Source organism: Triturus cristatus, chromosome 3_2, assembly GCF_964204655.1.
Source record: "Triturus cristatus chromosome 3_2, aTriCri1.1, whole genome shotgun sequence".
Lineage (NCBI taxonomy): Eukaryota > Metazoa > Chordata > Amphibia > Caudata > Salamandridae > Triturus > Triturus cristatus.
In genome coordinates this window covers 288,413,049-288,428,389 of record NC_140584.1, presented here as the reverse complement: position 1 = coordinate 288,428,389, position 15,341 = coordinate 288,413,049, and the positions used below count along the sequence as shown (strand labels likewise).

The 15,341-nt window shown below is 40.3% G+C and overlaps 1 protein-coding gene across 2 annotated transcripts in view; it reads right to left on the bottom strand.

The window, feature by feature from the left end:
* Positions 1-15,341, bottom strand: part of ASAP3 (ArfGAP with SH3 domain, ankyrin repeat and PH domain 3) — a 360,613-nt gene that overhangs the window by 89,231 nt on the left and 256,041 nt on the right. For both annotated transcript variants that reach the window (XM_085647656.1, XM_085647657.1), the window contains one exon: positions 14,506-14,621. In XM_085647656.1, coding sequence (XP_085503782.1) covers positions 14,506-14,621 — 116 coding nt within the window. The remainder of the gene's footprint in view (positions 1-14,505; positions 14,622-15,341) is intronic.

The following is a 15,341-nucleotide window of genomic DNA, read 5'->3' as shown; positions in this document are numbered from 1 at the left end:
CCATAATATAAGTTTATTACAGTTAGAAATATATAAATGTTTAAAATATTTTAGATTATCGCTTGTTCTCATATACACTTTAAACTTATTTAGATCTAGTTTTGAGCCGAAAAAAAAAAAGAGGGAATTGCGTTCCCGGCGCGACACCATACGTCTATGACGTAACACAGGGCCTGGCAGCGTGCACTCATCGCATACGCAACATGCAGTGGGCATGACCCCATATGTACATGACGTAAGGCGCGGCTTGGTACTGCATACCCGTTGCATACCAAAGTAGCAGCTGGCGCGACCACTTACGTATATGATGTTACGCGGGACGCGGTGCAACGAACCCGTCGGATACGAAATGCGCATCCTTTACGAGTTTAGCAATATGACGGATAGGATTCGCGTGCTGATGGAGCTTGGTACACTAACGGGACGGGACTTCAGTTTTCTCAACAACAAAAAAAGATATACATACTTTTTTTGAAGATATAAAACATTACATATTTTTCAAATTAAAAACAAAAAAGAATAATAGAGTTCCAAAATATTACAAAAAAAATAGAAAAAATATAGGTTTTATATATATTAAAATATGAAATTAACATTTAAAAAAAACCTTGAAATTCACTGAAAAAACCATAGGTTTTACAGACGTTATAGTTAGGAATTAGCATTCAAAAAACCTTAGAAATTCACCGAAAAAAACCATAGGTTTCAGGGACGTTATAGTTAGTTGGACATTTGACTCATATAAAACCAGAGAAATTCGCCCGTTATAGTTAGTTGAGCTAACTATAACTCGCGCGCCCGCAATGCACTGGTGATGACGTCACATATTGCATCCCTCATGACAAGGTCAGTGACATCACTGATGACATCATTCACCTGATAATCTGATGCACATACTGATGGCCTAATATAAACTTTGATACACGCACTTTAAAATACAGACTAATATTTTTGAAACCATACACACACAACAATGCCAGATACTACATACCACCCACTATTTCCTAGGTCTACACTCACATCCACTCACTTATACATGCAGTTACTCATCAATACAGTACAGTACAATGTGGAGAGGTGTGGCTCACTGGTTAGAGGAGGTAGTGGAGAGGTGTGGCTCACTGGTTAGAGGCGGCAGACCCGTAAGCAGAGAATCGGCCAGGGTTCAATTCCCGACGCGGCAGTGTCGTGGACCAGGGTCAAAACGGACTCGATAATTCTCGCCTCGGTACCTACTCTAACCAGGAACACACTCGGCAACTCTGGGCATTAAGCTTGCCTCATCTCTACAACGGCCCCCCACAGACGCCAGGGATGCCTGGTTTCACCTTGGAGATACCCAGAAAGGGACCATCTCACAGGGATAGCCAGGACGGGTTCCTCAGCGGTCTACAGTGCCGGGACGCCCCGTTGCTGGGGCAGCTGTGCGCTTTACAAGTCTACAACATTTACAGTACTATAATATGCACTCATACACCTATACATACAGTCACAGTCCGCCACTCATCCATAGAGTTACTCACACACCTAGTCAGTCATGCAAAGAATCAATCACATACCCATTTACTCATGTATACAGTTATACACACCAACTGTGTTAGTTATACACACACCACATCACTTATTTATGCAGATACTAACACATACTTACTGTCTTATACAATCACTGATACAAGCAGACACTTTTATACACCCACTCCTTCAAATAACTTACTCTCACGTATAGTCATTTATATACTCCAACACTCACATATACTGCCTTAAAACATATGTAGTTACTCACACATATACCAGTGAGACATTCATTCACTCCCCAACACACCCATACACACACTAACTCACCCACACAGCCCTTCCCAGATGTACTTTTGAATCCATACAACCAGTGACTCACCCACTCAGACATGTATGCACAGTCACACACCCCCCACCCACCCACACAGATACTCAGGCACTCATACAGATACTCAGACAACAAATCAATAACCCATATAGACACTCATGTAGCTACTCACCAACCCATGCAGCCACTTATACACCAACTGAGACACTAATACAGACTTTCACACAGTTTAGTCACTAACCCATACATTCAGTAACATGTTCAATCACTCAGTTATACAGTCAGGCACACACCTACTAAATAATCCATTCAGGGACTTGTAAATTCACTCTTTCTTCAATACACCTTGGCATAGATATATATGAAAAATATTTACACTTTACAGAAACACACATTCACTGGATGATGTCATCAGTGATGTCATTTGAGATATCAGTGATGTCACTGACCATGTCATGAGTGATTAATATGTGAAGTCATCACCAGTGCATTGCGGACGCGCGAGTTATAGTTAGCTCAACTAATTATAACGGGCAAATTTCTCTGGTTTTATATGAGTCAAATGTCCAACTAACTATAACGTCCCTGAAACCTATGGTTTTTCATCTATAAGACTGATTGGTCGATAATTGCCTGGGCAGGAACGATTGCCTTTTTTATATATCAGCAGAATCTCGGCACCTTTCCAGGATGTGGGAATCGGTGCACCACTGGATATTGCGTTCGCTAGTATAAGTATATACACTAGCCAAAGTACCCTGTCATTTTGAAACAAGTTGGCCGGTATGCCATCAGAGCCAGGAGCTCTACCACCATCCTCGTTCTCACCCTCTACCCCTAGGGCAAATTGTGATGCATAATGGCAGACCCATGCCTCTGGTGCTACATGGTTATGGGGCACGGGTGTTTGTCCCCTCTCCCCCATTTTACCTGTTCCCAAAAGGACTGTAGGTTCCTCCCTTTCCTTGCCTCATAAAGGACTGCCCATTTCTGCTCATCCCAGTCCTTTTTTGCTTGGTACATTACTGATTTATATTTCTTCCGGGCAAGCTTAACTAGACCACAATTGTTTTGTTTAATAGCAGCTGCCAATGATTTATAGGTTGCCCTACACTTCTTATTATACGATTTGGCGTCTTTAGTCTTCTGCTTATTCATGCCACTAACTGGTTTTAGGAAAAAAGTTCTAATATTACAAAATAGTTCTTCATGCAATTCCTTAATTCTATCGTTTAGCTCGGCCTTTGTAGTAATATCTCGTAGCTCTCCCAGTGTTTTGGAAACATTAGAAAATTACCTACAAATATATTAAACAAAAGAAAAAATAATTTTCAAACAACTATTCGATTAGAAAATGTTTTTTTTAACAAAAAGATTACATAAATGTAATTTTTTTTTATTTCCTACCCAATAACACCACACAATTCACAAACCCAAATTTGAATTTACAAAAAAAATACTTCCATAATTAACATATTTAATTACCAATTAAAGAAATATTATTAATTTTAAAATAAATTAACTCATAAAAATCCATGGACTTCCCACACTTTACCCCTATAATACTCACAACCCACAGCTAAAATGAAACTAAAAATAAATAATCACACAATTAAAACTTAGTTTGAATTTAAAAACTAATAGTATTTAACAACTAATTATCAAGGAAGAAAAATGTATTTACTACCCACCCTTTATCCCATAAAAGTAAAACCAACACAAAAAAGTTAAACAATTACCCTAATTAAATATCAATTAATTAATTTTTTTAATGATCAATAAATAATTAAACAAATTATTTCCAACCCTTAACCCCTATAAACCCCAGAACTCATACCTAAATAATTACCCAATTTCCATATTTAATTTTCAATTAATTATTAACAATTAATTATTAATTAAAAAATTACTTCCCACCCTTTACCCCTATAAACCTCACTACCCGCACCTTAAGGTAATTACACAATTTCAATAATTAATTTACAATCAAATAATTACGAACTAATTATTAGTTAAAAATAAATTACTTCCCACCCATTACCCCTATAAACCTCACAACACGCACCTAAAAAGAAATACACAATTACCATAATTAAAAAACAATATTAACAATCAATTAAAAGTTTACAAATTACTTAACACAATAAAATCTTAAATAAATATGAATAAACCAAAAATTAATTTATAATTAAATTACTTCCCATCCTTTTCCCCTATAAACCCACAACTTGCTACTGCACTAAAAAACACAAAATGTAATTAAAATAAAATTGATAACTACTAAAAATGTAACACAAATTAAAATACATAAACAATACTTATACAAAAAAATATATAATCTAAAATACATAACACTAATAAAAAAATGTATATTATAAACCATATTTTTGCAAACGATGTTAATGACTTCTATATTTTTGAAAACGATATTCCTTACCTTAAATTCGATATTCTTGACCACAATATTCTTGTTGTTGATATTTCTGTGTCACGATATTGCCAACTCAATATTTGTTTACGGCGACATTTCCAACTCAATATTCTGTCTGCAGACCTTCTAGGAGTGACAAAGAAGCTTATATTATCCAAGCTTATATTATATTTTATATAGAGGTATATGTATACAACAAACCTAGCGAGGAAGTAACAGAGCTCTTCAATAACTGAGCAGTTCTCAGTGGATATCGATGTGGTGCCTGCAGTGAATGCACCTGGTCCCATTTGCCCCAGTCACCAATACATTTTAACCGCGACCAGTAAGTTCCAACATACAGGCTCCCAATGGATTAAGGACTTAGTAGGGTGAGCTGCCTCTCAATAACCATTAGTTTTACTCAAAAGCACAGAGACCAGCTCAGCCCTTTAATGGTTCTTGGACTCAAGTGCCCTTAAATTGACACAGGTATATGGCCACTGGTTCACCAAACATGAATCCCCTCTGGAGGACCTATGACTATGGTGGGTGGCATCCTAGTTGTATGGTTTGCGGGTTTCTGTATATTTGGGGTGACACATTTTATTTCACACAGAACTACTTTTAGGGGTAGCATCTTTTATTGCAGCCATTTTTAGCAATGTGGTACCCAAAGACTAGAGTTGTGTCCAGAGTCTCCACATCTGTACTCTTTGCCCACATATTTGTGAGAGTTAAGTTATCTCCAGAACCAGGACCCTGCAGCTCAACCAAGACCGCTAGGATAATAATGAACATAGCGCAAATGTATACAGAAATCTGGCACCTAGTTCAGCATGCTATAAAAACGTTAAGGGTTGTATCTCACCAAGAAGATGCCCGCACTTAACCACCTCTGTTTACTACCCTGGTAAAATCTCCCTTTCTTTCTATAAAGTATAACTGGGCATTCAGAATATTGAGATTTACTGTGTTCTATTGAATCAGAGATTCTAACTCCGTTTTCCTACTCGAGTTAACCATTCAATACTTGTCCTCACTGCCCCGAGAAAGGCAAGTGACTGTTGGGAGTAAGTTGGCTATCCAACTTGAAAGCACCAGTATTGCGGGCTTGGGACACCAGTGGTAAACTACAGTACTCACACAGAATAGTGCCCAGTAACCACCGACTGCCTTATGACACCAAACTGGGCCTTAAAGGAGCATCACCTTATGGTCCAATAACACAACAGAAAGTGAAGAGAGGTGCGAGTTGGATAAAGAGGAACTCAAGTAAGACATGAGCATGAATTTGTAAATCAGATATTTGCTTCATGTGTTCAAGCAATAAGAAAATATTCAGTGAATCCCAGGGCAAAGGAAGAGAGATTGTTGACTGAATATTTTATTTTCTTGTGGAGAAGAGATTTTACAACTTGGAAGCATACACATCACCAGATATCCAATTCTCCTGTAGGGATATACTCTTAATATAAGGTGCAGGGTAAGCTGCTTGGCCAAAATGACCCCACAATTTCTGGATAAAGCCAAGATCCCTTTCCAGGCAACCAGGCACGAACCCAGAAGAGGTTATTACAGCAGTGTTTTTGTGAACTGGCAAATAAGAGGTGTGGAAATTATAAATCTGTCTCTTGCTGTTATTCTATTTCAAGGGGGTACACTATGCACGTTGAGTGGAGTGAATCCATGCCAGAGTTTCTGTATAAGAGCGGACTATGTTAACGAATCTCATGGCGAGTCTTTATATGCACATGTATCACAAACAAATATTCAGAATATCTATCTTGGATATGAAAAGAGTGGGCAATCTAGTTCAACTGGACAACAATGCGGAATGAAGCAGGATCGTCCCACAGAAGACATCTCGTGTTCTTAGCTTTGAAGGCAGCAGAAGAGCACTTGTAGGAAAACAGATTAATATTATTTCTTTTCAGAAAAAAAGCATCGTACACTTTGTTCCCATCCCTGGACTTCTTCATGGCTCTAAAATTACATAAAGATTTTATTGAAGCCATCTAAAATTGCACATATATACGATAAAATAAAATGACATTAAACTAATTTCCATAAAAGTAATATTTGCAAACCTAGCTCTTCTTAAATCCTTGTTAGACTACTATTCAAATAGTAAAAGCTACAATGTTTGTGCCCACCACATATAAATGTACATTTTGTACAAGAAAGCTGAGCACAAAACTGTGAAGTCCTATTCATATGGACTGTTAAGATCCTCAAGTTATAGCAGAGGATAGGTTAAAATAAGTATGAGATCCTCATGTGCTCTATTTTCCTCATAGGCTGAAATTATAATCTATGTATATCTGCTTGCCTCTCATATCAGCATAGATATATAATGTTTACAATAGCCTTGAATAGTAATATAGAAGACTGTGTAACCCTTACCCAAGACACTTCACATGCATAATTGTCTTCAATGGATCTCTCTTAAGTAGACCAACTGCATGTTAAATAAAAATTACATTCAGTCAGGTGAGTTCAAAGTAGGCCAACCATATATAAACATGAACAGTATTCAAACGTCGGCAGAGTCCATGGCAGGCTTGTCCACACATTCCAGTTATCTAGATCATAGAAATGTACAAAGGATCGTGTGGTGACAATTGTCTGGGTCTCAAGAAGTGCTTCAGTGCCCGATGCATTTCAACAATCTCACAACAATCTAGACTAATTCATTAGGCTAGTCCATTGACAGAGGGCAGTAAATGTTATGCAAAGGTAACGAAGTATAAGAAATACAAGAATGCTTATTATATGAATATGTTAAAAAACGTTATCTCCCCATCACTTAGGTGGGTCCATATCACTGTGGTTGCATGTATTTCAATATTAGAATATACTCAAATGTATTTTAAATATATAACACTATTATGCCAATCTAGACCATATCATTATATGGACCCATTGGCATTGCATTGCGTAGCCCAGTATTAACCTATGTGTCAAATACAACTTCTGATAAACTAAAATATAGATCAGCAATATCCTCAGGAGACAAAGGAGAACTATTCATCTATAATAGCCATAAAACAGTATTTAGATAATATGACAGATAGATTTGCACATTGCATCTCAATATCACAGCTCAATAATAGATATTGATAATATCACAAGCAAATAAAGTTGCATAAGTGATTTTCAGGAGAGACTTAATGAAAAGTTGGTGTGCCTAGCAATAGCTCATCATTATCCCATATGTGGTGAATTGCCTTTGTGAATGGCTTCATCTTGAACAATTTACTTACCTTCAGTAACGCCTTATCTAGTAGAGCCTATGGGCTGGATTTAAATCTTGGTGGACAGGTTACTGACGGATTTCCCATCCGCCGAAATATAAATCCCATTATATCCTATTATATTTTGGCGGATGGCATAACATCATCGTTGTGACGGTCTAACCCATATGCCAAGAACTAAATTCGGCCATTTATCTAGCCACAGATTCCTTACCTTTGAATTTTACAGGCGTCAGACTGGATCCGGTAAGATTTATCGTGAGCCGTACCCCTGAATGGTGGTAGGTGGCGTCGATCTGCTCCGCATGCATAGTTGGCACCAGAAGTGACATGGTGGTGCCTATATATGCGCTACCCAGGCACGCTAACGTCATTTACTTTTCAAGACTTTCCATACCAGAATCGCAGAGCCATGAAGATCATCACTGACTACTGTTGTGTACAACTCGACCTTTCTTTGGACAAACATACCCCAAAGAGTTGGTCATCCACCAGGAACTCTCATGTGCGGTCAGGTATGTCAAGGTAGTACGACAATGCTCTTTTTGGCTTCAGACGGAGGAGTCGCTCTTCTTTAAAGGAAAGTGGAGGAGTGAAAAAGGTAGGCAAGGTGATTGATTTGTCTATATGAAATGGGGTGATCACTTTTGGCAGAAAAGAGGCCCTTGTGCGAAGCCTGGCTGCCAGAATAACGTGACAGATATCGGGAGGAAGGTCGAAAGCAGACAACTGCCACCGCTCAATCTCTACGAAAGAAAGTGGAGAGTGGACAGGTTTGGATGGAGAACCCTCCTGTGCTGTTTTAACAGAAGATCTTCCCGAAGGGGCAGCCTGATCGCAGGGTCGAAGGCCATGCTCAGTAGTTTGGTATACCAGACTCTCCGTGCCCAGTCCGGAGCCACAAGGATAACATGGGCCCGGTCGTACATGATCTTCTTGAGAACTCTGGCCAGGGGGTATGGGTAACAAGCATTGGCATAGCCAATAGGTCTCGCTTTTGGGACCTTATAAGTATTTAGTTATGCAGCACAATATCCTTGGTGCAACAACATCAACTGTTGCATGGCTAAACACTTATAAGGTCCTAAAGGCGAGACCTATTGGCTATGCCAAGGCTTGTTTAATGACATTTCACGGTTTTAAAAAGATACATTTCAGCATTTAAAACCTTCTCGGGCATCCAATTTGAAGTAAGTAATGCATGACTCACTACATTGAGGTGGTCCGATTACTCTGGAACTATTTCTGTAGAAAGTGAGGTATGATATCGTGGCCAAGGCTGAATAATTATTACAAAGACCTCGGTTGTAAATGCTGGATCAACTTCCGGGTCAGCACTGTTCAGAACACCGAACGTCTCTGCCAAGATACGTTTATCTGAGACGCCACCTTTAGCGGCAGAGCCTTGTTTAAATCTGCTGCTGCGTCGCCCTTCGACGGCACACGTTTCATCAGCTGATCACATGCAAACGGGTTTTCCTCCCATTCACGCCAAGTATATCAGTTACTACAGATGTAACGCCAATAATGTAACTGGTCAGAATCTTCCAGTACCGTGGGACAAACCTCCTCTCTTTAACTTGTTGTTGAAAGAGCCCCATGCTAAAAGCCCCTGTTTTACAGCCAATGGAACCAAGCATGCGGAGAATTTCAGTTTCACTTTCCTGATTATTACACGTGCTTGTAAGTCCTATCAAACTTAAAAGTTGTTCTGTATAAACAAAAAACCAGGCATGTGGTTCAATAGCACAAAGGGCGGTTCACAGCACGGCAAAGCAAACATCGAAACCGTGTTAACGAAAAGGCAGCCAAAGTGGATCGTAAACCAATATTAGTCTACCAATGTTAAACACATGCACGAATTTTGTATTTTGGCTTCGCCGAGAAAAATAACAGGTGGGGGCGGAGAAGAGGCAGGAAAACAGCCAAGATAACATCACTTGAGACCGTGCTCCAGTTATTCTGCTGCTTTTAATGGCAGAGTGGTACTTGTACATATTTGCCCCAAAATGCTTAGTACTTTATGTGCTAATCATTTCCAGTCTGAAAACTGCGACAGTGCAGAGGGGTATATATTTTTAGCGGTGGGGAGGGTTTAGTCTGAGCACATAAACATGCGTTTGTGTTGTAAGGAGGGAGGGAAGAAGGGGCAATGGGACTGCACGAGGGACAACTGCAACAACAAAGGGCGCTTGGGAACAAGAGCGTACTATTCCATTTCCGTCTTCGGGTCACTATATTTTTGCAAATCTTGTAGAAACAGCAAGCGGTGCCCTAAGCGCCTTCGGACGGTTCATGCAGTCTCCATGCCCGGACCAAACAACAGACAGGCACGCGAGTGAGTGAGACATCTGTTTTGCATTATCGCGCACGCATCTGTGCGCGATAATTGAAAACAGATGTGGCCTGTGCGGGTAACCGCCAGCAATAGGCCATGGGCGGGACAAAGGCAGGGCATGTGCCCGCCTTTGCCCAATTGCATGCTGTCTTTCTTAGAAAGATGCACGCAAAGCCCAATAGCCTATGACACAAAAAAGACACACACACACGAGCGTGTGGTGAGCTTCCAGAAGCCCTTACATAAAGTCTTGCAGAGCAGCACATGCACGCTGCTACAGGCTTGACCAAAAAAAGCGTAGAAAAGGCCTGAGCTCCACTCTAGATTAAAAGCGTTTCTGAGCGAGAGCCACCTTGGAACCTCTAGCAGCAAAACTGGTGACATTGTGGATTCTCGGCAGAGGCAAAATCTAACCAAGGCTCTCCCTACTGCTGAAAGACACCTGCGCCTCTGGGTGGAGATGCTATTCATGACCTGCAAGGCATTGACGGCTGTGTTAATCTGTCCTGGCGTTCAGAGAGCCCGCCATGAGTTGAACCACCATGGATATGCCATGCTGTTCCAGCTATGTCCAAAGGCACAGAGCCTCTCGACAAAGTGTCCATGACTCCACCCAGCCCGTTTTGTTGCAGTACCACATGGAGGCGGTGCTGTCTGTGAACATCTGCACTAGCTTTCCCTTGATGGAGGGTAGAAAGCCTTTCAATGCCAGTCGGATCACTCGGAGCTCCATCATGTTGATGTGAAATCTGGATTCTGCCGACACAGGAATCCTCTGATCTCCACCTCTCCTAGATGGCCGTCCCATCCCAGGTGTGACACATCTATCACTACTGTCCGATCTAGTTGGGGGAGAGAGAGGGGTCTGCCTCTGACTTAATCGCAGTTTCTTAACCACCACTGCATATCTTTTGCAGTTCCCTACAAGATTTTGGCCATGTCAGAGAGATTCCCCTGATGCCACGCCCACTGAAACTTCAGGTCTCATTGAAGAGCCTACACATGCCATCTGGCATGTGTCACTAGCAGGACGCCGGAGGCCATGAGGCCCAGAAGCTTCAGAGTCAGTCTCACCAAATCCCAGGATAAAGGACAAAACAGCGGTATCTTAGCCTGAATATCCTGGACTCATCACTGGGGAGGATAAACCCAAAACAACACTTTGTCCAGAACTGCCCTTAGGAAAGTGCGCGTCTGAGAGGAAGTCAGGTGTGACTTGGGCATGTTGATAGTGAAACCCAGCGAGTGCCATTTGCTGAATTCAGACTCTGTGGCCTAAATAAAATCTTGCCTAAAATAAGCTATTGGTGTACATACCGCCAAAAAGTAGACTGTTGCACGTTCATTAGAACTATTCTCTTCTGATGCTTAATGGTAATAAGAATATCTAACAAGGCTTCTGGAATAGTTTTTCTGTCTTCTCTATTTTTTGTCTTTCTCCGCATATGATAGAATCATTTTTATTCCATTATCTGATTTCCACAGCAGCATGGCTTAGATACTTAGCATTTTAGTTGTCATTCATATAATTTTCGTTCTTAGCGGGTGATTTCCCGACACCATACAGAAAACATAGATGGCACCCTTTCGTAATGCCAATTGTCCATGTGTGGGAGAATCCCAAGCTATTAGTAGGCACAGCACATGTTCTTTAAGTCTCTAATGACAATATCCTACGTAACTTTGGTATTTATTTGTAGTTTTCCCAATACCTATGATAGTCGTGAGATACTAAGAACATTTATGTAAGTATATAAGTAATATGAGCAGTCTCAAAATTCTGTGTTTTCTGAGTTGACTAGCCTTGGCCGATGCCGATAACCTTCCCTAGTATACTTGTTTTGGCATATTGAGATGAAACATGCAAGTCTGCAAATAATATGATTGTCCTCATATTGTTTTCCAGGTTTGTCTAGCCTTGGCCTATCTGGAGAATCTTCTCCATCTGGAACATTCTCCTTGGGGGCACACACACGCTACTATTAATACTGAAGATGGCACATCTAATTTGATGCGGACTTACTCTCAAAATTACTTTCTACTATTACTACTTTTTAGTCTGGTGTAATCTTGTTTTTTTGGGCTCACATGCTACTAACCAGTGTTGAACATCCATTGGAGAGGCACAAGTCTCATTTGGATACTGATGGTAATGTCGGTCACCAAGTTTATTTGAAACAGTCTTTAAACACCCAGGTAAATACCAGGCTGTAAAATATTTTGCCAATGGGTCAGTTTAACGAGAAGGCTTATATTGGAATAATACTGTACTAGAGTGAGAGGTGTTACAATCCATGCTTTAGACCCACCTAATTTATGGGCAAATAAAATCTGTGAACATATCCATACTATGAACTTTTTTGAATTTCTAGAACTTTTTTCCCTTCGAACAAGTTTTACTACCTTCTGTCAATGGACTAGCCTAATGAATGAGTCCAGCTTGGGATGCGATTGTTGAAAAGTATGGGGCACTGAAGTGCATGCCTAGACCCAGACAACTGTCACCACATGACCCTTTGTACACTTCTAGGCTCCAGGTAACTGTGATTTGGGGACACAGCCACTATGAACTCTGTCAAATGAACGCAGTTTGCGTTTAAAATATGTTTGGCTGACCTTGAACTCTGACAGAATAAAATTAATTTTCAACATACGGTTGGTCGAATCAGAGACGTCCAATGAAGACGATTATGCATGTTAAATGTCTTAGGTAAGGGCTATAACTATTCAATGACATTTTAAACATTATATAGCTATCTGACATGAGATAGAATCAGATTATACATGGGCTGGGAATTTCACCCATTATATGAGAGCACATAAGGATCTTTGAAGTTTTCCTCTGCTGCAATATCAGGATCTCAACAATATAAAATCCATAAGCACAATTTTGTGCACAACTTTCATTTAACTTTTATTTTTCAAAATATTCATTTTTATGTTGTGGTTGACACATGTAGTGTTGTTTTGACTACTTGGGCAATAGTTTAAGAAGGTTTTAAGTTGAGTTAGGTTTTCAAATGTGACTTTTAGAGAAGATTAATTTCACCTTATAATGTGTAATTTTTGGATGGCATTAATTATTTATGTGATTGCTCAGCCTTAAAGTATGTCTGGAAAAGAAACAAAACACACTGGCTGATGATTCGATGTATATGATACTCTTATTCTGAGATATTGTTCAAATAAAGTCACCTTCATGGAGCACTTAATCAGAGTAGACCATTAGAGAGACTGGGAACCTAATTTGCCACTTTGTTCATTAAACAATTGATTGTGACAACAGCAACTGAGTGCCTCTCCCATCCAGAAACTGTTTATTTAGGTTTTCATGTTACAACTACCTGTAAGTGCATTGAAAGCTGGCTCAGGGAGGGAATAGCACGTTTAAATTACTCAGTGGAATACCAAGGGAACACTATGTTCTAATCATTCCTGCCTATGTGTAAATTGGTTTATTATTTATTTTCTGTAAAACCAACTAGGAAGGATTTCAACCAATTCAAAGTTATTATTGTTTATAAAAATAGTTTGATTCACAGAAATTAGATGGAAAAGATAGGCAGGACACCCACACCTGCCTACATGTACAGATCGCCAGTGGAAACAGCGTGAGCCTGATGGGAGATGTTGAGTACTTTTGGGCCGAGCCCAATGTTCTTTACTGATGGTCAAAGACTGGCTTGAACGAGGCAGCCTCGAGGTGTTTTCTTTAAACCAGGCAGGAAGGTTGGTTGAGCTTTCAAAGAGGAACAAAGTTCCACAAACTAGGACGACGCAGCCCAGTGGATCGACCTCCATGATGGGTTTGCTTCTGCATCAAATGAAGGAGGTTCATGGTCCTCTAACAAGAGCCAGTCAAGAGGTTGTGTGATAGGTTTTGTGATCCTGTTATTTTGTTTTGAGGCACCGTCTACAAAAGTGATTTTGTAATCAGAGGTTTGTTTTTGTGTTTTTGGGAAGGAATTTGTAAAGGATGTTGCAGCAGTATCAGCATTCCATAGCTTGCAGTTTGGTGTTGGCACGTTCTATTGGAAATGCATATATTTAAGAAGCTTAGGTGATTCTGTGCATGATAAAATTATAAAACAAAGCTCTGGAAATCCTCCTGATAAAACATTTCACAAGGGGCTTAGGCAGCCAAGGTGGTCCCAATGGCCATGGATTAAAGCAAAGAAACTCATGCCTGTCAATGCTGAGTAGTGCAATATTTGTCTCCAGTCCAAAATAGAACGCTTTTCGAACAGTAGAAGTGAGGTTCAAGATAAGAGACCTCAGAAAGTAAAATATCATTCAAAGAAAGAGGGGATGAGAAAATCCATTTACACTCACAACCAAAAAACATGATGATAAAGCCCAAAGGGAATGGTGAAGCATAAACAAATCCTGGTGGAGTTATGTCCTAAACAAACCAAGCCAACCCTTTAATGGGGAATGGATCCCTAATCTAATCACCCACTTTCAGAAGATGTTTGAGGCTGTCCTGTAAGTAAGCCACCTATAGACTCCTCCTCATAACATTACCACAGCATGGCATTTATAGTAACAATTACTAATAAAAACACATCAAGTACTAACTTTCCAGTTTTACTTTATGAGTAAAGATATGACACCTCCTGTGGCGGCAACTGAGGCCCCTGGTGATGCGGACACCTACCAATAGTGAAGGAGGCCTTGCCCTTCAGCAGCAGCTTCAGGCAGTTGGGCTGGTTGTAAAGGACGCTGTAATGCAGAGCTGTGTGTCCGTCTGTTGTCCTGCGGTCCAGATTCCCCCTGTGCGGGGAAAGAAAAGTATTTAACTAGCCAACCCTCCATGAAGGAACATACCCATGTCACCCTGTCCTGTCCAGCACCCCATAATCTCCAGCACAGCTCTCATTGACTAATCTATCATTCACCTTGTAGCATTGTGTATCCCAGTCCTGGTCATATTTCTCTCAGTCTGTAGCCCATGAGTCCAATTTCTGTATCATCTCTCCTCTATCCTACCATGTGCCTGGCATTCCCTGTAAAGAGCAGCCGTGTCCTTTATTCAGGTCTCTGAACCATCACTCTGACCCCTGGTACCAGTTCTCCAATGTATTTATCTGACTCTCCCAGTACTTGCTACATTTGCACAGAAACTGTTTTTCAAAGCTGTGGCGAGGATAATTTCACATTTCCTGGATATAAAAAACATTTTAAGATGGTCACTGAAAAACAATTATCTTTCTAAATATAGACAAGACAGGATAATGTTACTTACCCAGTAAGCATCTGTTCTTGGCATGTAGAGCTGTAGATGTCCATGTGCATAAATGTATAATGAAGAACTACAACAACTATAGGTACCCGGGGAGGCGGGTGGGCACATGTGAATCTACTGCTCTACACGCCAACAACAGATGCTTACTGGGTGAGTAACATTATCCGTTCGAGGCATGTGTGCTGTAGATACACATGCTTTGCATAGACTATAAAGTAGTATACTCCCAAAGCGCTGGCTAACCTGTA